General features: G+C 42.7%; 1 protein-coding gene across 1 annotated transcript in view; it reads left to right on the top strand.

Moving 5' to 3' along the window:
* The window catches only part of LOC311102870 (latent-transforming growth factor beta-binding protein 2-like), a gene marked incomplete at its 5' end in the record, with an annotated part of 178,549 nt that extends 157,775 nt beyond the window's left edge, over positions 1-20,774 (top strand). Inside the window, 10 exons of the mRNA XM_084144321.1 lie at positions 10,276-10,410; positions 10,624-10,758; positions 11,864-12,055; positions 12,247-12,333; positions 12,991-13,119; positions 13,226-13,366; positions 13,606-13,779; positions 13,905-14,222; positions 14,336-14,485; positions 18,436-20,774. Of these exons, the coding sequence (XP_084000447.1) occupies positions 10,276-10,410; positions 10,624-10,758; positions 11,864-12,055; positions 12,247-12,333; positions 12,991-13,119; positions 13,226-13,366; positions 13,606-13,779; positions 13,905-14,222; positions 14,336-14,485; positions 18,436-18,617 (1,643 nt within the window). The 3' untranslated portion in view covers positions 18,618-20,774. The remainder of the gene's footprint in view (positions 1-10,275; positions 10,411-10,623; positions 10,759-11,863; positions 12,056-12,246; positions 12,334-12,990; positions 13,120-13,225; positions 13,367-13,605; positions 13,780-13,904; positions 14,223-14,335; positions 14,486-18,435) is intronic.
* Between the last annotated feature and the right edge of the window lie 1,240 nt (positions 20,775-22,014).

The raw sequence follows: 22,014 nt of genomic DNA, 5'->3' as shown, positions 1-22,014 counted from the left end.
ACATCTGTCCAACAACAACAGAACAGCCCCGTCTCCATGACAACTGAAAACAATTCCGCCTATGTGTTTACTGGCAAGGACAGACCATCAGTCTGTGTATGTGTGTCCATGAGAGATGAACATCATTTTACTATATTCAGAAGAGTGTTGGATTAATGATGGTGCACACCCGTTTTCAAAGCAGGTTGTATAGGCGGTGGCTGGCGCTGTTGTTCGCCTTTGCCGGTAAACTTCTCACTTACCTTAAAACATTATTAAGTCGGTTCTATAAGAGGCATATCTGACATTGAACAAACAGGCCAAGTATTTTCTTATATCAAAATGGCTTCCAAACAGGCAGGGCTAGGACTGAAGGGGAGAGAGTTGTGATAGCATGATCTAGTGGAAAGATCTAGTGAGCCCCAGATGGGGCGTCCTGAGAGAGAGAGAGGGTGTTGAGATGCAGTGAACGTTGAGCAGTCTGTTATATTCTCATCGCCATGACTCTTTATTTGACTCACAGTGGAGAGGAGAGCCTTGCAGAGCGTCAGCACCCTGGCCGATGACAGAGCCTGGCTTGGTGTGGCTCTTTCTCTTCTGAAGACCATGATGTTGTGTGGCTGGATCCCAGTGTGGAGGGGCCTGTTGTGAGAGGTGGCCAGATCCAAAACAGCTGCTCACATCCTCCCCTGTTTTACCATTTAGCATCAACTTGGCCCGTTCCCTGCTCGTATAGGCTCAATTCAATATAGTCTGAATAAGTTGTGTGATGTAAATAGGTGCTGCTGGTAATTGCATTAGGCGCACACAATAGCCATGTTGTTGTGTAACTGTCTCCTCTCACTTACCTAACCACCAACAAGGTTTTTCCACAGCAGCTTGACCATAGAGGTCACACATTGTGGGCCATTACCCATCACACTGTTTAGGCTGAGCCTGTTCAAAGTCAACAGCCCAAGTCCAAGTCAAAATACCCCAGAGCATCGAAACAGCTCCAGCCTCTCTGGTCCAGTCCAGTGGTGCAGCCAGCCATGGCCATCTCTGACCCGCTCTCTCCTCACCTATTTTCTGGTGCCAGCCGCTCCTCCTCTCTTCCAGGCTCCTCAGCATTTTTCAGATCCCACAGCCCAGGCTGAGGGCGCGGGGGCCGGAGGGGAGAAGTTCTGAGTCAACGTACATCCACACAAAGCAGCACAGACGTTGACTCAGAACTTCTCCCCTCCGGCCCCCGCGCCCTCAGCCTGGGCTGTGGGATCTGAGGACCAAGCCCTCTCGCCTCTCTCTCGCCCCTCCACAGCTCAGTATCTCAGCACAATGGCCACTTGTTCCAGGGCATTATGGGAGGTTATGAGAGATGCTGCCGTCACCCCAATAAAGTGTCAGGGGAGGGAGCTCAATTACTCTGAGCCGTTAATGTCTGCTTGTAAAAATCATCAAATATGAGGCCAGACGCTGTAATTTGCCATTTCTCTGAGGGGCGTTGTTGTATTTTTACTCCGATGGGGTGGCGGTTGTCTTTGGCTCTGCTCGCCACACTCATTTTGTGGTCATAATACAAAAGGGGAAAACAGTCTTAAGCTGCAACTACACTCTACCTCCGTCCATTTCAGTTGTTCACTCATCCCTGCTACGACAGCCTATGGAGACACACTGTGGGTACTGCTTGAGAAAAGCAGTGTGTGCTTGTCAATGTGTTTGTGTTGGAAAATTAACATGTATCTAATTTTGATCCTTTGTTTCCAGCTGCAGTTCAGCATTGTGGCTATACATTTTGTGGCATAAAGGGCTGGAAATCGTTGGTGGTCACAATGTCTTCAACCTCCCACACGAATGTATGGAAATGTAATGGGTTTCAAAAGACATTTAGCATGCTGTAGTCCAGATGTAGGGCTATGTTGGGGAATGGGCAGAGTATACACAGGTTATAAAACACAGTTCAATCTTGGAGGTGGCCGGGGTCGGCTGGGGTCGGCTGGGGTCAGGGAATGAAACGACAGATGAAACAGGGAAACACGCTCACTGTAAAATAAATGTCCCTCCTCATCCCTGGCTAATCCTACGCGTCAAATAACCCTGGCCTGCATATGGGTCCAATCAGGCCAGGGGTTGCCCAGGGAACCAGAGTACATAGTGGAGAACTGTGGAGGGTGAGCCAACAGTCAGCTAGATCCACAGGCCCACCATGTGCTCCACATTACAACACGGCACCGAGACTTCCACTTAACCTGCTCACCTGATCTGGCCTGCACCATTACCGGGCCAGGCAGATTCACACTCAGGAAGGGGCTCCTGGGTCAGACCATAAGGGGGGGGGGTCATGGAAAGACCATTAAAGAAATTTGGCCCCGAAGTTCCTCTTCCTCTCTGGGATGATGGTTTGATAGCATAATTACATTTACATTTTAGTCATTTAGCGACTTAGTAAACATTTTTTTTTATATAAAAAAATAATCATATACAGTACCGGTCCAAAGTTTTAGAACACCTACTCATTCAAAGGTTTTTCTTTATTTTTAATATTTTCTACATTGTAGAATAATAGTAAAGACATTAAAACTATGAAATAACACATATGGAATCATGTAGTAACCAAAAAATGGTTTAACAAATCAAAATACATTTTTTATTTGAGATTCTTCAAGTAGCCACCTTTTGCCTTGATGACAGCTTTGCACACGCTTTGCATTCTCTCAACCAGCTTCACCTGGAATGATTTTCCAACAGTCTTGAAGGAGTTCCCACATATGCTGAGTACTTGTTGGCTGCTTTTCCTTCACTCTGCGGTCCGACTCATCCCAAACCATCTCAATTTGGTTGAAGTCGGGGGATTGTGGAGGCCAGGTCATCTGCTGCAGCACTCCATCACTCTCCTTCTTGGTAAAATAGCCCTTACATAACCTGGAGGTGTGTTGGGTCATTGTCCTGTTGAAAAACAAATGATAGTCCCACTAAGCCAAAACCAGATCGGATGGCATATCGCTGCCTTGAATTCTAAATAAATCACACAAAGTGTCACTAGCAAAGCACCCCCACACTGTAACACCTCCACCTCCATGCTTTACGGTGGGAAATACATATGCGGAGATCATCCGTTCACCCACACCGCGTCTCACAAAGACACAGTGGTTGGAACCAAAAATCTCCAATTTGGACTGTCCATTGCTTGTGTTTCTTGGCCCAAGCAAGTCTCTTCTTCTTATTGGTGTCCTATAGTAATGGTTTCTTTGCAGCAATTCGACCACGAAGGCCTGATTCACACAGTCTCCTCTAAACAGTTGATGTTGAGATGTGTCTGTTACTTGAACTCTGTGAACCATTTATTTGGGATGCAATTTCTGAGGCTGGTAACTCTAATTAACTTATCCTCTGCAGCAGAGGTAACTCTGGGTCTTCCATTCCTGTGGCGGTCCTCATGAGAGCCAGTTTCATCATAGCGCTTAATGGTTTTTGCGACTGCACTTGAAGAAACTTTCAAAGTTCTTGAAATGTTCCGTATTGACTGACCTTCATGTCTAAAAGTAATGATGGACTGTCGTTTCTCTTTGCTTATTTGAGCTGTTCTTGCCATAATATGGACTTGGTCTTTTAACAAATACAGTTGAAGTCGGAAGTTTACATACACTTAGGTTGGAGTCATTACAACTCATTTTTCAACCATTCCACAAATTTCTTGTTAACAAACTATAGTTTTTGGCAAGTCGGTTAGGACATCTACTTTGTGCATGACACAAGTAATTGTTTACAGACAGATTATTTCACTTATAATTCACTGTATCACAATTCCAGTGGGTCAGAAGTTTACATACACTAAGTTGACTGTGCCTTTAAACAGCTTGGAAAATTCCAGAAAATGATGTCATGGCTTTAAAAGCTTCTGATAGGCTAATTGACATAATTTGAGTCAATTGGAGGTGTACCTGTGGATGTATTTCAAGGCCTACCTTTAAAATCAGTGCCTCTTTGTTTGACATCATGGGAAAATCTAAAGAAATCAGCCAAGAATTGTAGACCTCCACAAGTCTGGTTCATCCTTGGGAGCAATTTCCAAACGCCTGAAGGTACCACGTTCATCTGTACAAACAATAGTACGTAAGTATAAACACCATGGGACCACGCAGCCATCATACCACTCAGGAAGGAGACGTGTTCTGTCTCCTAGAGATGAACGTACTTTGGTGCGAAAAGTGCAAATCAATCCCAGAACAACAGCAAAGGACCTTGTGAAGATGCTGGAGGAAACAGGTACAAAAGTATCTATATCCACAGAGTCCTATATCGATATAACATGAAAGGCTGCTCAGCAAGGAAGAAGCCACTGCTCCAAAACTGCCATAAAAAAGCCTGACTACGGTTTGCAACTGCATATGGGGACAAAGATCGTACTTTTTGGAGAAATGTCCTCTGGTCTGATGAAACAAAAATACAACTGTTTGGCCGTAATTACCATTGTTATGTTTGGAGGAAAAGGGGAGGAATTGCAAGCCGAAGAACACCATCCCAACCGTGAAGCACGGGGGTGGCAGCATCATGCTGTGGGGGTGCTTTGCTGCAGGAGGGACTGGTGCACTTCACAAAATAGATGGCATCATGAGGAAATAAAATGATGTGGATATATTGAAGCAACATCTCAAGACATCAGACAGGAAGTTAAAGCTTGGTCGCAAATGGGTCTTCTAAATGGACAATGACCCCAAGCATACTTCCAAAGTTGTGGGAAAATAGCTTAAGGACAACAAAGTCAAGGTATTGGAGTGGCTATCACAAAGCCCTGACCTCAATCCTATAGAAAATGTGTGGGCAGAACTGAAAAAGCGTGTGCGAGCAAGGAGGCCTACAAACCTGACTCAGTTACACCAGCTCTGTCAGGAGGAATGGGCCTAAATTCACCCAACTTATTGTGGGAAGCTTTTGGAAGGCTACCCGAAATGTTTGACCCAAGTTAAACAATTTAAAGGCAATGCTACCAAATACTAATTGAGTGTATGTAAACTTCTGATCCACTGGAAATGTGATGAAAGAAATAAAAGCTGAAATAAATAATTCTCTCTACAATTATTCTGTAATTTCACATTCTTAAAATATAGAGGTGATCATAACAGACCTAAGACAGGGAATTTTTACTAGGATTAATTGTCAGGAATTGTGAAAAACTGAGTTTAAATGTATTTGGCTAAGGTGTATGTAAACTTCCGACTTCAACTGTAGGGTTATAATAATATGGGTTATCTTCTATATACCCTCCCCCTACCTTGTCACAACACAACTGATTGGCTCAAACACGTTAAGAAGGAAATAAATTCCACAAATGTACTTTTAAGAAGGCACACCTGTTAATTAAAATGCATTACAGGTGACTACCTCATGAAGCTGGTTGAGAGAATGCCAAGAGTGTGCAAAGCTGTCATCAAGGCAAAGTGTGGCTATTTGAAGAATCTCAAATATAAAATATATTTTGATTTGTTACTACATGATTCCATATGTGTTATTTCATAGTTTTGATGTCTTCACTATTATTCTACAATGTGGAAAATAGTAAAAATAAAGGAAAACCCTTGAATGAGTAGGTGTTCTAAAAGGTTTGACCAGTAGTGTACGCCGCTACACATATGGAAACAGGAACATTGTTTCCATGTTTCAGATGGATGAAAACTGCGGGTCAGACACAGATTATTTCATGTAGCAGATGAGAGCTTAGATTACCTTCCTGAGAGACCTCCCAGCTGTCTGCTTTACTCACACTGACCATCCAAAACCCCACTTCAGCTTTTCACACATGCAGAAATGTTCTTCGGTGTTACAGTATACACCTCACATTACTATAAGTCTGTAGCAAGTCCTCAAAGTCCACACAGTGCAGAGGGACTATAGCTACTTAAATTTTTTTATCATAAGTGAACATGTTAATGGGGAAACAACTACATGTTTTTGATTATGGCCCCCTCTACTAAGTTTGTAAACACAACGTTTGTATTTTGATGGCTCTTATGTCCCCATGTCAACTTTTGTCTTCATCATGTCAGAGCCATTTGGCTGACATAACTAGTAGCACTATTTTGGACCATCTATGAGATGGCTGGACAGTCAGGTCTCCCAGAATGCACTCGTCTGTAATGTAACTGTACGGCAAGGGCCCAAGCCCTCTCCATCCCTGCTGAATGGGTTGCTTAATGCAGTCATTCTGGCTGACTCTCCTCCTTCCTCAAATGATGCAGCATTTACGAGAGCAAGGAGACAGAATAAAATGCTCCTAGACAATATGTGAATGTCAGTTATTTTTTCCTCAACAAATCTGCTAACTTTATGACTCCTATGACTCCTGGCGCCACTGTATTTCCATTTGATTCCAATTGATGTGTTAGCATGTTTTACAAGACATACAGGGCTACTATATGCCATGAAGTTGATATATACTTTACTATCTACTGTTCCTGTCATTATGTCATGCCCATAACTTTGTGACATACAGTGGCTTGTGAAAGTATTCACCCCCCTTGGCATTTTTCCTATTTTGTTGCCTTACAACCTGGAATTAAAATGGATTTTTTGGGGGTTTGTATCATTTGATTTACACAACATGCCTACCACTTTGAAGATGCAAAATATTTTTTTATTGTGAAACAAACAAGAAATAAGACCCCCCCAAAGTCAATACTTTGTAGAGGCACCTTTTGCAGCAATTACAGCTGAAAATCTCTTGGGGTATGTCTCTATAAGCTTGGCACATCTAGCCACTGGGATTTTTGCCCATTCTTCAAGGCAAAACTGCTCCAGCTCCTTCAAATTGGATGGGTTCCGCTGGTGTTCAGAAATCTTTAAGTCATACCACATATTCTCAATTGGATTGAGGTTTGGGCTTTGACTAGGCCATTCGAAGACATTTAAATGTTTCCCCTTAAACCACTCAAGTGTTGCCTTAGCAGTATGCTTAGGGTCATTGTCCTGCTGGAAGGTGAACCTCCGTCCCAGTCTCAAATCTCTGGAAGACTGAAGCAGGTTTCCCTTAAGAATTTCCCTGTATTTAGCGCCATCCATCATTCCTTCAATTCTGATCAGTTTCCCAGTCCCTGCCGATGAAAAACATCCCTACAGCATGATGCTGCCACCACCATGCTTCATTGTGGGGATGGTGTTCTCGGGGTGATGAGAGGTGTTGGGTTAGCGCCAGACATAGCATTTTCCTTGATGGCCAAAAAGCTCAATTTTAGACTCATCTGACCAGAGTACCTTCTTCCATATGTTTGGGGAGTCTTCCACATGCCTTTTGGCGAACATCAAACGTGTTTGCTTATTCTTTAAGCAATGGCTTTTTTCTGGCTACTCTTCCGTAAAGCCCAGCTCTGTGGAGTGTATGGCTTAAAGTGGTCCTATGGACAGATACTCCAATCTCCGCTGTGGAGCTTTGCAGCTCCTTCAGGGTTATCTTTGGTCTCTTTGTTGCCTCTCTGATTAATGCCCTCCTTGGCTGGTCTGTGAGTTTTGGTGGGCGGCCCTCTCTTGGCAGGTTTGTTGTGGTGCGATATTCTTTCAATTTTTTTTATAATGGATTTAATGGTGCTCCGTGGGATGTTCAAAGTGTCAGATATTTTTTTATAACCCAACCCTGATCTGTACTTCTCCACAACTTTGTCCCTGACCTGTTTGGAGAGCTCCTTGGTCTTCATGGTGCCGCTTGCTTGGTGGTGCCCCTTGCTTAGTGGTGTTGCAGACTCTGGGGCCTTTCAGAACAGGTGTATATATACTGAGATCATGTGACAGATCATGTGACACTTAGATTGCACACAGGTGGACTTTATTTAACTAATTATGTGACTTCTGAAGGTAATTGGTTGCAACAGGTCTTATTTAGGGGCTTCATAGCAAAGTGGGTGAAAACATATGAACGCACCACTTTTCCGTGATGTATTTTTTAGAATTTTTTGAAACAAGTTATTTTTTAAATTTCACTTCACCAATTTGGACTATTTTGTGTATGTCCATTACATGAAATCCAAATAAAAATCAATTTAAATTACAGGTTGTAATGCACCAAAATAGGAAAAACGCCAAGGGGGATGAATACTTTTGCAAGGCACTGTATAGAGAAAGTAATACAGCACCAGATACTCCTCCACTTCCCCACTACTCTAAATGTTCTGTAAAAGATTAGCTTTCGCTGATTCAGCCGTTTTGATTCTAATTAGAAAACAACACACATAGCATGGGGTCTCTAACAAAGGAGAACTTGGCAAACTTCCCTCAAATTCCGCAACAAAGGTGCCCTTCCAAAAAAACAAGAGAACGCTGCTGAATGTGGCTTTTGTGTGCATTTTACTTTTTTGTGATCTCTAGGGGAATCACATGTGATAACATAAGCGATGTAGAAACATAATAATGATTGTTTGTGTGTCACAGGACCTGGTGACTTGGAACGTGGTCAGTCCACAAGCAGTGATTGACCAGGGAACAACCGTAGATGACTAAAGTGTGATCAAACCATATGTTTGTTTTTTAAACAATTATAATCAGCCTGGCCTCTCTAACATGATCTGTCTTTGGCCTCTGCACCATCCACCATACTCCAATAAATACTAAATTATGTATGTAAGAAATTGCTAACAAATGTTCCCTTTAAACAGAGGGTGGTTGGGAATCAGCACTAGTGTTATATGGTTCAGTGTTAACCATCTCTAAGGTCTATGCTTTCCCTCTCATCACACATCCAAATGTACACAAGGTTTTTCCCCTGACTTCATTAAACATGCTTTATGATATACGGCTCTTTATGCGAGCGGCTGCACACGGTTGCCAGGTATCGGCCTCTCCCTCCTTTTAAACCAAAACATCTTCTGAATGAGTCCAGATCAGCCCTCCTGCTTACATTTGTTGCATGCGACACATTTTTGGAATTACGATAGGTTCACCGATTAAAATAGGGAACAATGCAGACCAGTCAGAGTTGTTGAACGAAATGTACATTCTTTCAAGCCAAATGAAAATCCTTTCCTAGCCATTTTGACAAAATATCTCTGAAGTGGCTTATGTGGATGTGTAAACCAGTCAGTCCCATGTTGTTACATAATCCCAGACCTCACTGGCCCAGTAAGTGGGCGACAAGAACTTCTCACTCCATAGACCCCAGCAAGGTTCAAGTTTTATTAATCGTACTGTATGTACAGGATACACATCACAGGAGGTTGGTGGCACCTTCATTGGGGAGGACGGGCTCATGGTAATGGCTGGAGCGGAATAGGTGGAATGGTATCAAATACATCAAACACATTAGCTCAGTTCCAGACATTATTATGAGCCGTCCTCCCCTCAACAGCCTCCACTGATACATATGGTATACACTGTCCAACAAAATGCTTACTTGCAAATTCCTTCTTGACAATGCAACAACAATAAGAAATAATAAAATATAAAAAATAAGACAATGTAGTAAATGGCTCAGCAGAATATAATAGACATTGTAGCATAAGTATAATACAGGAAGGCACAAGTTATAGTCCAATATTTACACATGTATCAGGGAAGGGGGAATTGGGGCGGCAAGTATTACAATTGTGCAGTATTAGCAATAGTAAATAAGAGTCTGGTAGCAGCAGTTGTGATGTGTGTGGAGCATGACAATATATATGTGTGTGTGTGTTTTTTGTATGTGTGTGTGTGTGTGTGTGTGTGTGTGTCAGAGGAACCCTTAGAGGAGAGGAACCCTTAGAGGAGAGGAACCCTTAGAGCAGAGGAACCCTTAGAGGAGAGGAACCCTTAGAGCAGAGGAACCCTTAGAGCAGAGGAACCCTTAGAGGAGAGGAACCCTTAGAGGAGAGGAACCCTTAGAGGAGAGGAACCTTTAGAGCAAAGGAACCCTTAGAGCAGAGGAACCTTTAGAGCAGAGGAACCTTTAGAGCAAAGGAACCCTTAGAGCAGAGGAACCCTTAGAGCAGAGGAACCTTTAGAGCAGAGGAAACCTTAGAGCAGAAGCATGTAGCCATGCTGAGAGGCAGCCCTTACAGACCTTTCACTGGGTTCATTGGTAGCCATCGGGGTCAGCAGAATGGATTCCATCAAATGATCTATGTCCCCACGAAGCTGTAAACTGTCCCATTCTCTCCCTGTATTAATTTTCTCTGTTTGACATGTAATGATGATGGCGATTGCTAATGTTATTCTAAGTCGTAGCAGTAGGATTATTTCTTAAAGTGTTGCAACACACGGTCATTTGCAAGCCAGTCGTGAAATGGTACAGTTATACATGCGTAGCAGAGAAACATTAGAATGCATTATGTTATGCTCACCTTTGGGTGCTCTCTTGTTTAGATATCGATGAGTGTGTGAATGAGACAATCTGTGGGGACCATGGTTTCTGTGAGAACACAGACGGCTCCTACCGTTGTCAGTGTGACCGGGGCTACACCAACCCCCCTGGTGATGCTGGTGCCCATAGCTGTGTGGGTAAGTAACTGTTGAATTATACATTCCACTGGTTAGCATGGTCAGTTACTGTATACCAATGTGTAGTATGTACTGTATTGTATATGTGGGAATGTGTGTGTGTGTGTGTTTGTTTGTAAGCACACTCGTGCCTGTCGTTGTGCATGTGTACGTGCTGTGCATCGGTGTGTGTGAACCTCGGTGTGTATTTACCCCCCCTCCCATCCTGTGCAGACGTGAACGAGTGTGAGATGAGCACGGCACTGTGTGGAGAGGCCCTGTGTGAGAACGTGGACGGCAGCTTCCTGTGTATCTGCCCCAGCGACAATGAGGAATTTGATCCCATCACCAGCCAGTGCCGCCCGCAGGGTAACACACCACACACAGGGACTTATGGGACTTAAGGGTTCATTCTATCTATGCGGGATTGAGTTTTCACTGTCTTAATGAGGCATCTCATATTATCATAACATCTGTGGAACTAGCAGGGCACGAGTGGTTCCATGTTCCCTATAGTACTTGTTTCTATTTGACAACCTTTCTGCTGAGTTTGACTCCATGCTAATTGGATGGGGGGAAAGTTATGTTGTATCCCTACTAGGATACTGCATTGCAGTTCAAGTCTGTAAAGAACGAATTGCAGGAAACTATTCCAGCCATCCCTTACATAATTGATTTGCTGTGCTCAGAGCACAACTCATTTCAAGCTCTCCCTCATGGCCAAATCTCCTCCAGTCAAATTCCCACAAAGACAAACAAGGATAAGGTATAGCTATTGGCAAAACTGCCATGGAAAGATCTCTCTCAGAAACACTAACAGTGTTCACTGTAAACAGATTACTGAAATACAAGGTCAAGCTTACCTTGAGTCTGTGGAATTGGCATGTCTTTAGCTTGTCATAGGCATGTATACACAAGCGGGCCATATTTACATTAATAAGCAGCATGCTCTCGACGGGGATGTTTTTGTTCTCGTTCGGTATTAAACCCCAAGTATGCCTTGTGTACTTTGACCACATTCCGCTGTTTGCTTTTGACGTGTGCTAATCAATCATGTGAGAATGAATGGTGTGTTGACTCACATGCCAGTGTTTCCATTTGGTTAAGCCTGCTGCTTAACTGTGAATGGCTGAGACCATGTCTGTGGATAAAAGAGCAGCCTCAGCATTGTCAGCTGAAGGTACTCAGGCCTACTGCCTGCCCTACTGTATGATGTGGATCTCTTGACCCAGGGAAACACAGTGGCACTCATTATGCTAGACATGGGGCCAATGGACTGACTGATTCTTACTGAAATCATGATGGCGATAAATATTATTCATAGTGGTAATGGCTATAGTCTTTATTGTAGTAATTCAGCCATGAAAGTAGCAGTCAACTAGAGTCACAATTTATTCTGCAAATCCCCTCCAATTATTCTCCTCTGCATCTATTTCTCCTCATGAGAGGTGTGATTTCCCTACATGTGCTACAGGTGAAGATGCTCCTCCTAAGCCAGCCTCACACACTGAGGAGCTGAGGAAGGAGTGTTACTACAACCTGAACGATGCGAACTTCTGTGACAACGTGCTGTCTCGCAACACCACCAAGCAGGAGTGCTGCTGCACGGTGGGGGCTGGCTGGGGGGATGACTGTGAGATCCATCCCTGCCCTGTACCAGGGAGAGGTAAGCTTACTACAGTATGATTTGAGACTGAGTGAGATTCCCAAGAGGGATCAAATGATCACCCTTTAGGAGACATATATTCAGATACAACTGTTCACATATGTTCACTCCTTTTTGCTACACGGTATATAATACATTATTACAGTAAGGAGAAAGTATGTTTGTGCATTCATACTTGTTTGTTTCTTCAGAGGAGTATGACCAGTTGTGTCCACATGGAAGTGGTCTTCTGCCCCAAGCTGTTTCCTCCCAGAGCCTGGAACAGCAGAGTTTCAAAGGTACCTTACTTCTATGTGGTCTCCTCAAGCCACTGGCTACTGTTAAGAGTCAGTATACCTGAGGTTTCACAGTTTTTCCTTCTCCCATAACTTTGTACCAACACAAAGAAAATTGCTGTTTCAGCTCCCTTTTAATTACACCCATGGAAGCCGTTAAAAAAAGTCCTGCGTAATTTCCAACCTAATTTATGGTTCTCTTTAAAGCTAGCCCTTTACACCGTGACTGGATATCTGCATAACTAGCTAATTAAGCACAAGTGTTGTGCACTAACCAGCTTGTTCTAATAGAGAAGGCTGTCTCAAGCAAGGTGCCATGCTCATTTTACAGTAGGGGTCATGATTTGAGGGGTCTAGCTAGCTACAACAAATGCTAACGTTTTAGTGAGATTCTATAGACACAGTAGGCCTACACAAAGTTTAGGCCGATTCTAGAGATGATATATTAAAGAAAAGGTGATTTTTGTGTATGGTAGTATGTGAATTTATCAACCGATGTCACCCCCTTTCTTTCTTTCTTTCTTTCTTTCTTTCTTTCTTTCTTTCTTTCTTTCTTTCTTTCTTTCTTTCTTTCTTTCTTTCTTTCTTTCTTTCTTTCTTTCTTTCTTTCTTTCTTTCTCTCTCTCTCTCTCTCTCTCTCTCTCCTCTCTCTCTCACCAGATGTGGACGAGTGTACGATGTTTGGGCCAGATATCTGTAAGAATGGCCGTTGCTCCAACAACTTCTCCTCGTACTCCTGCTTCTGCCGTACAGGCTTCTACTATGACAACATCCGGCTGGAGTGTTTGGGTAAGGGCCGCTCGCTCTCTCTCTCCTTTTCTCTGTTCCACCAAACCTGCTCCAAAACTCGACTATGAGACTCAGTCGTTGACTTATGTGTGTGTGTGTGTTCCAGATTATGACGAGTGCCTGACAGAGAAGGCGTGTGTGGATGGGGTGTGTGTCAATACCCCTGGTTCTTTCAACTGCTTCTGTAGTCCCCCTCTGGTCCTGGACACCACCGGCCGCCGCTGCATCAGTGTCAACACCACCGAGGGTGAGGCTCAAACACTCACACTCACAGCAGCAGCACACTCCTACAGACACTGATAAACTACATCCTCCATTTCAGAGTTTATCCAGATGAAACAGTTACCAACCAGATTATTGATTCAGCTGTCCAACATTAACAACATATAATTAGTGAAAACTCCCTCCTTTCCTCTTTTGTGAATCACTCTCTTCCCTTCTTCCATTCTCCTTCCATCCCTCTCTCCTCCCTTCCCTGAACCACAGAGGCTCATGAGCCTGATGAGGACATCCACCTGGACATCTGCTGGCAGGGCCTGGTAGATGAGGTTATGTGTGCCCAGCCCCTCATTGGCAGGAGGACCACCTACACAGAGTGCTGCTGTCTCTATGGAGTGGCCTGGAGCGAACAGTGTGCCTTCTGCCCCAGGAGGGACTCTGGTAAGGGACACAGCTAGCTGTCATTCATGCTGTTATTATTCTGTTGAAATGTAGAAGTGACATGATGACCTGTGATAGATATCTCACTAAAACACTGACCTGTGTGTTTGTTTGTGTTTGAGCAGATGACTACGCAGCAATGTGTAACCTGCCAAGGAGACGGGGGTCTGACAGTCTACGAGAGAGGCCAGGCTATGAGTACGGTCCTGGGGTTGAGGGTCCTGAGGGGCCCTATGTCCCACCCTACTGGGACAACTATGGAGGAGGGCCCATCACTGGGCCTGGGGGAACCTACTACAACCCAGATGACACCCAGGGCATCCCCCTGTTCACAGACAACACCAACGACTATGGCTCACGAGAGAGAGACATAGAGCCGCCACTACGCGTCCCCATCCACAGGCCAAGAGAGTTCCAGCCTCGCCCTGTAGACTCTTACAATGGTAACCTCGTTAGAATCATTAAAAATACACATTTATTAATATTATTGCTAATGCATGGTGAAATGCTACCTCTGTAGGGACTCCTTCTTCATTCATATTCTGTTTCCAATCAGACCGCTATGATGGCTTTGAAGGCCTGCGAGCAGAGGAGTGTGGCATCCTGAACGGCTGTGAGAATGGCCGGTGTGTGCGCGTGAGGGAAGGTTACACCTGTGACTGCTTTGATGGATACGAGCTTGACCTAACCAAAATGGCCTGCATCGGTAGGTTCCTCTCCCAGTGTCTCAGAATGTCCACCAACAGTCGGAGTCAGATTCTCCTCTCTGTGTTCCAAGCAGATATATCATTTCATTTTGGAATTCCTAGAAACAAATTAGTCAATTTAGAGAACCGTTTGATCTGTTCCATTTTCCCACATTTCAAAATGATGCATGGTGTGGGGCTAAGATCAATCCCTACTTCAGAATTAAGAAGCCTCCCCTAGGTTTATGCCTTTTGGAGACAGGTCTTGGGGTTCTCTTTAGTGATGTAACTCACCATGCAATATCACACAGAGTTTGGCTGCAGAGAAATGACAATCAAACCTCCCATGTCAGATTTAAGCAATAAGGCCCGAGGGGGTATGATATATGGCCAATATACCACTGCTAAGGGCTGTTCTTAGGCAAATCAGCATTCAGGGCTCGAAACACCAAGTTTATAATAGGAATAATAAACTGGGTGGTTTGAGTCCTGAATTCTGATTGGCTAACAGCCGTGGTATACGGGTATGACAAAACATTTAGTTTTACTGCTCTAATTTCGTTGGTAACCAGTTAATAATAGCAATAAGGATCCTCGGGGGTTTGTGATATATGGCCAATATACCACGGCTAAGGGCTGTGTCCAGGCACTCTGCGTCGCGTCGTGGATAAGAACAGCCCTTAGCCGTGGTATATTGGCCATATACCACACCTCCTCTGGCTTTATTGCTTAAATAGAAACCAATTGAAGGCCAACAATGAAAGGACATTTTGCTGCTGCCTTCCAGATAATATTGAGAATCAGATAATACTAGAATCTGAAGTCAAATGTCTACTGTTTGCTGATGAGCTGGTGCTTCTGTCCCCAACCAAGGAGGGCCTACAGCAGCACATAGATCTTCTGCACATATTCTGTCCGAGCTGGGCCCTGACAGTAAATCTCAGTAAGACAAAAATAATGGTGTTCCAAAAAAGGTCCAGTTGCCAGGACCACAAATACAAATTACATCTAGACACCGTTGCCCTAGAGCACACAAAAAACTAAACATACCTCGGCCTAAACATCAGCACCACCGGTAACTTCCACAAAGCTGTGAACGATCTGAGAGACAAGGCAAGAAGGGCCTTCTATGCCATCAAAAGGAACATAAAATTCGACATACCAATTAGGATCTGGCTAAAAATACTTGCCCTTTATGGTTGTCAGGTCTGGGGTCCGCTCACCACCCAAGAATTCACAAAATGCGACAAACACCAAATTGAGATTGCATGAAGATTTCTGCAAAAATATCCTCAGTGTACAACGAAAACACCAAATAATGCTTGCAGAGCAGAATTAGGCCGATACCAGCTAATTATCAAAATCCAGAAAAGAGCCGTTCAATTCTACAACCACCTAAAAGGAAGCGATTCCCAAACCTTCCATAACAAAGCCATCACCTACAGAGAGATGAGCCTGGAGAAGAGTCCCCTAAGCAAGCTGGTCCTGGGGCTCTGTTCACAAACACAAACAGACCCCACAGAGCCCAAGGACAGCAACACAATTAGACCCCACCAAATCATGAGGAAAAAAAAGATAATTACTTGACACATTGGAAAGAATTCACAAATAAACAGAGCAAACTAGAATGTTATTGGAGAACAATTGGAGGGTTACTTACAGTGCCTTGCAAAAGTATTCATCCCCCTTGGCGTTTTTCTTATTTTGTTGCATTACAACCTGTAATTTAAATTTAATTTTATTTGGATTTCATGTAATGTACATACACAAAATAGTCCAAATTGGTGAAGTGAAATGAAAAAAATAACTTGTTTCAAAAAATTCTAAAAACTAAATAATGGAAAAGTGGTGCGTGCATATGTATTCACCCCCTTTGCTATGAATCCCCTAAATAAGATCTGGTGCAACCAATTACCTTCAGAAGTCACATAATTAGTTAAATAAAGTCCACATGTGTGCAGTCTAAGTGTCACATGATCTGTCACATGATCTCAGTATATATACACCTGTTCTGAAAGGCCCCAGAGTCTGCAACACAACTAAGCAAGGGGCACCACCAAGCAAGCGGCACCATGAAGACCAAGGAGCTCTCCATACAAGTACAGATCAGGGTTGGGTTATAAAAAAATATCTGAAACTTTGAACATCCCACGGAGCACCATTAAATCCATTATTAAAAGATGGAAAGAATATGGCACCACAACAAACCTGCCAAGAGAGGGCCGCCCACCAAAACTCACGGAACAGGCGAGGAGGGCATTAATCAGAGAGGCAACAAAGAGACCAAAGATAACCCTAAAGGAGCTGCAAAGCTCCACAGCAGAGATTGGAGTATCTGTCCATAGGACCACTTTAAGCCGTACACTCCATAGAGCTGGGCTTTACGGAAGAGTGGCCAGAAAAAAGTAATTGCTTCAAGAAATAAATAAGCCATGTGGGAGACTCCCCAAACATATGGAAGAAGGTACTCGGGTCAGATGAGACTAAAATTGAGCTTTTTGGCCATCAAGGAAAACACTATGTCTGGCGCAAACCCAACACCTCTAATCACCCCGAGAACACCATCCCATAAAAAGCCATATCTCAGACTGCCCATCTTAATCTTTTCTTTTTATTGGCCAGTCTGAGATATGGCTTTTTCTTTGCAACTCTGCCTAGAAGGTCAGCATCCCAGAGTCGCCTCTTCACTGTTGACGTTGAGACTGGTGTTTTGTGGGTACTATTTAATGAAGCTGCCAGTTGAGGACCTGTGAGGCGTCTGTTTCTCAAACTAGACAGTGTAATGTTTTTGTCCTCTTGCTCAGTTGTGCACCGGGGCCTCCCACTCCTCTTTCTATTCTGATTAGAGCCAGTTTGCGCAGTTCTGTGAAGGGAGTAGTACACAGCGTTGTACGAGATCTTCAGTTTCTTGGCAATTTCTCGCATGGAATAGCCTTCATTTCTCAGAACAAGAATAGACTAACGAGTTTCAGAAGAAAGTTATTTGTTTCTGGCCATTTTGAGCCTGTAATTGAACCCACAATTGCTGATGCTCCAGATACTCAACTAGTCTCAAGAAGGCCAGTTTTATTGCTTCTTTAATCAGCACAACAGTTTTCAGCTGTGCTAACATAATTGCAAAAGGGTTTTCTAATGATCAATTAGCCTTTTAAAATGATAAACTTGGATTAGCAAACACAACGTGTCATTGGAACACAGGACTGATGGTTGCTGATAATGGGCCTCTGTACGCCTATGTAGATATTCCATTAAAAATCAGCCATTTCCAGCTACAATAGCCATTTACAACATTAACAATGTCTACACTGTATTTCTGATCAATTTTGATGTTATTTTAATGGACAAAAAAATTGCTTTTCTTTCAAAAACAAGGAATTTTCTAAGTGACCCCAAACTTTTGAACGGTCATGTATATATATATATATATATATATATAATATATATATATTTGCGAGAAAAAAAAACATATGGGGGATTGGAAGTGATGCAGACAATTACATTATCTATTTCACTTGCTTTGGCAATGTAAACATATGTTTCCCATGCCAATAAAGCTCCTTAAATGGAATTGAATTGAGAGAGAGAGAGAGAGAGAGAGAGAGAGAGAGAGAGAGAGAGAGAGAGAGAGAGAGAGAGAGAGAGAGAGAGAGAGAGAGAGAGAGAGAGAGAGAGAGAGAGAGAGAGAGAGAGAGAGAGAGAGAGAGAGAGAGAGAGAGAGAGAGAGAGAGAGAGAGAGAGAGAGAGAGAGAGAGAGAGAGAGAGAGATATGAAAGCAGTTTTGAGAGTCGTGCATCCCTCTAGCCCCCACTGTTGCCGGACAACTACTGCAGCTGACTGTGGAGCCATCCTACCACCCACACTGACCAGGCCACTATGTGGGACTTCTGACACAGGACATGTGGCATGAACAGCTGCATTTGCTGTGAAATTGGTCTCCTCAGTTAACTCTGCGTGTCTCCTTTTCCTGCAGACATAAACGAGTGTGAGGACATCAGTGACAATGTGGCACTGTGTAAGAACGGGGCCTGTACCAACACTGAGGGGTCGTACAAGTGCACCTGCCTGCCCGGCTTCCAGGCCTCCGCCAAGCCCCATGAATGCATCCCAGAGGTCCCAGTGTCTGGCTTTAGAGAGAGAGTGGCAGGAAACTGAGGGTGTGACTGTTGGAGCTTCTTCTCTCCTCCCTCCACCACCCCACACCCTTACCCTCATCCCCTGCCCTCTCACAGGGCCTGGCACTAAACCTCCATCAAGAACACTGAAACGTCCACACTTGTCCCCTAAACACACACAAACACACCTACACACATACTCTTACTGACTCTTTCATATTTTCTCTCTACCACACACATACTCGTTCACATTTCCACAGGGGACCAGGAGCTGTCCAGTGAATGTATTCCATGGGATATCCTATTTCTTAACATTTGCATTTTGCCTTAAAGGGATTTTCTGAGGAGTGACCTTTTATTCAGTCATCCCAGGCAGTTTGGTATGCATACATATTTTCTGCATTGTTTTTCTCCATTTGTCTTTTTGGTTGATTATTTATTTCATGTACATGACAAGGCTCTGCAAAGTAAGAATGAAAACCATTTCAGAGGGTATAGGATTTATATTGTCTTATTTGTCAGACCAATATACTTTACTAATGATGAGGGGAAACAGTGTGAATAGTTTTTGAAGTTTGGTAACTAAGCCTGGAGGAAGCATATTGTCGTAAGCATGCCACATGTTATATTCATATTATAACATAATAATCACATTGCTATACAGAGAAAGTTACTTTCAAACCACTTTTTACTAGTATTTGGGATGCTTCTGTGGTCAGCAAGGACTTTACAAGGACCAACCATCCCTTCCACTGGTCTTCTGTGTTTCTCATGACAGTGCAATCCTACAGTCCTCATCCTCGAAGATAAAGAGGCTCCTCTGTTGGCAAGGTTGTCTCAAGCAATAACTAGGATCAAACAAGGTCCAGACCAGATTAATATGCTATCACAATGTTGCTTTGACCTGTTGCCAGTACAATGAGAGAGAGAGAGAGAGAGAGAGAGAGAGAGAGAGAGAGAGAGAAGAGAGAGAGAGAGAGAGAGAGAGAGAGAGAGAGAGAGAGAGAGAGAGAGAGAGAGAGAGAGAGAGAGAGAGAGAGAGAGAGAGAGAGAGAGAGAGAGCAGAGAGAGAGGGAAATAAATAATTGAATATGGGCTTGGAAAGGCTATAAATGTATATGATTAAATATGTAATATGTTTGTATAGGTTCCACTAGCCTTCTCCCACTAGTCAAGAGAGTAGTTAAGCACACATTATGTCCCGTGGCTAATTATTTATGTTTACATTCAACCACATTCACATTCACAATTGACTTCCCATAAATGCATCTCTGAATGTGAGTAAAAGCTTTGTTGAAGAGGTTTAGGATATTTTGTACAGATCTAGTACTATGTATTAATGTTTTTTGTTACATTCTAATAATGCATATAGTGCAGCCAATATTTTTGTTTGACAAAAGAAAATAAAAAATGAAAAAAAATCCAGCATCTTACAGCTTAGCCATGTAGATTTATATATTTCTGTAAAATTGTTTTTAAACATATCTTTATGTATGAGAAAAGTGGTTTACACTGTACCAGAGAAAGTGTATGTATCCTGCCTGTGGAGCAGACATTGAAATGTAATGTTGGGGAATGGCAGTACTATTTTCAACACAATGTGGTGCCATTGATCCAACAAGTACAATACAAAGAACAATGCCTTTTGAAATGCAAGCAATATCATTTGTGCCATTAAAAACTCAACCTTTTTTGCCTTTCAAATAATGTTACTGGGAACAGTATGTCATTCTAGTGACCTTTTTTTTAATCAATATAGTGAACACTATTCAGCATTTCTAATCAAATAAACATTGTTGTCCTTTCGCATTCAACTCTAGAAACATACAATTGCTGATTGGTCATGTTTTTAAATTTTCCATTTACAGATGCCTATCTTGCCAGCACCTATTTTACACATATTTGGAGGATGCCTTCTTTCAATGACTGATGCCCTTGACCTGCATTCAAAGAGATGTTCACTGTACTCTTTATCAGTCTATCTATACTGTATGATTCATCCCTCCACAAGTCTTACATTGAGGTAAAACAAATAGTGAACATGTATTTGATATTATTTAAAGCTTTGTAAACCACAAGTTGTGGTGTAGGATGTGATGTATGCTGTGGTCTATGAAAATGTAATGTTCATTCCTTTTGTTTACCTCTTGAGTGTAGTCACTATCTGTCATCAAAATAAACTTTTTAAATATCTATATTTATTTGTCTCCCTTATCTGTGGAATATTCTACACACTACACAATACTACATTTCACCACTATACAATAATTTCCTAATTTCTAAACCATATGTGTATAATGCAAATATACTTTCAGCTCAAATGGAGCACTCACATGAGTATGGAGGGTGATCAGTGCCAGTTCGAGAAAGCAATGCTTAAATGCTCAATTGAAATGCGAAAATGATAAATGCATTTATATGTTCATATCAGTGCGCATGATTCATGCCACAGTGAAATTGCTATGTTAAAATGAAAATCGAACATGGCTAATTGAACATTGGAAACGGTAAACGGAAATTATAAATGAAAATGGTAAACAGAAAATGACAAAGGGTTTACAGAAAATGGTAAATGCAATGTGCAAAGTGAAATCGAAAGTGGTTGTTTACATTTTCCAACTGCCCAATTTAGCATTTTCTCTTCTCATTTTCAAAGTGTATGCAAGTTGCTTCCTGGAGGCGTGAACCAGTAGAGCAACACAACACCACCATGCAGTGATACATCCTAGCTATGTCACGCTCTCTGCATTAATTTTAGACTAGTGTAACTGACAGGGTTCGAACCTGGTGTCCTGTACACCAGAAGAACAGCTTAGCCTGCTAAGCCAAAGCCTAGGAAATGTAGCTTGGGGAGCCAATGCAATTTTTTTGGTCTCAGCAAAGTTACTCAACACTAGGCAAAGTTATTCATCACATGTGCGTGGTCACCAAACCACTTCTCATTGGTTAGTTGTTCTCATGATGAGTAACCTTGTCTGATACATGAAGAGTTGCATTGGCTCCCAGAGTCAATGCCTAGGCTGCAGCTTAGCAGGCCTATGCTTTTCTGGTGTGCAGGAGACATGGGTTAGTTACACTAGTCTAAAATCAATGTACAAAGAGCCCGACATGGCTAGGATGTACCACTATATGGGGATGTGGTGTTGCTCTCCTGGTTCATGCCTCCAAGAAGCAATGTGCATACACTTTGAACATTCAAATGCAAATAGAAAATAGAAAATGCTTAATTGGGTAGTTGGAAAATGAAAGCAGCCACTTTCAATTTCACTTTGCACATAGCATTTTACAATTTTCTGTTTACATTTTGGCTTTTTCCGTTGACCATATACACATTTTATTTCGAATTTTTCTATTTTCATTTTAACTTTGCAATTTATTGTGGAATGAATCATGCACACTGAGATGAAAATAAAAAGGTATTTATCATTTTCACATTC

Source organism: Coregonus lavaretus, assembly GCF_964263955.1.
Source record: "Coregonus lavaretus genome assembly, chromosome: 27".
Taxonomy (NCBI): domain Eukaryota; kingdom Metazoa; phylum Chordata; class Actinopteri; order Salmoniformes; family Salmonidae; genus Coregonus; species Coregonus lavaretus.
This window is presented reverse-complemented; position numbering and strand designations above follow the sequence as displayed.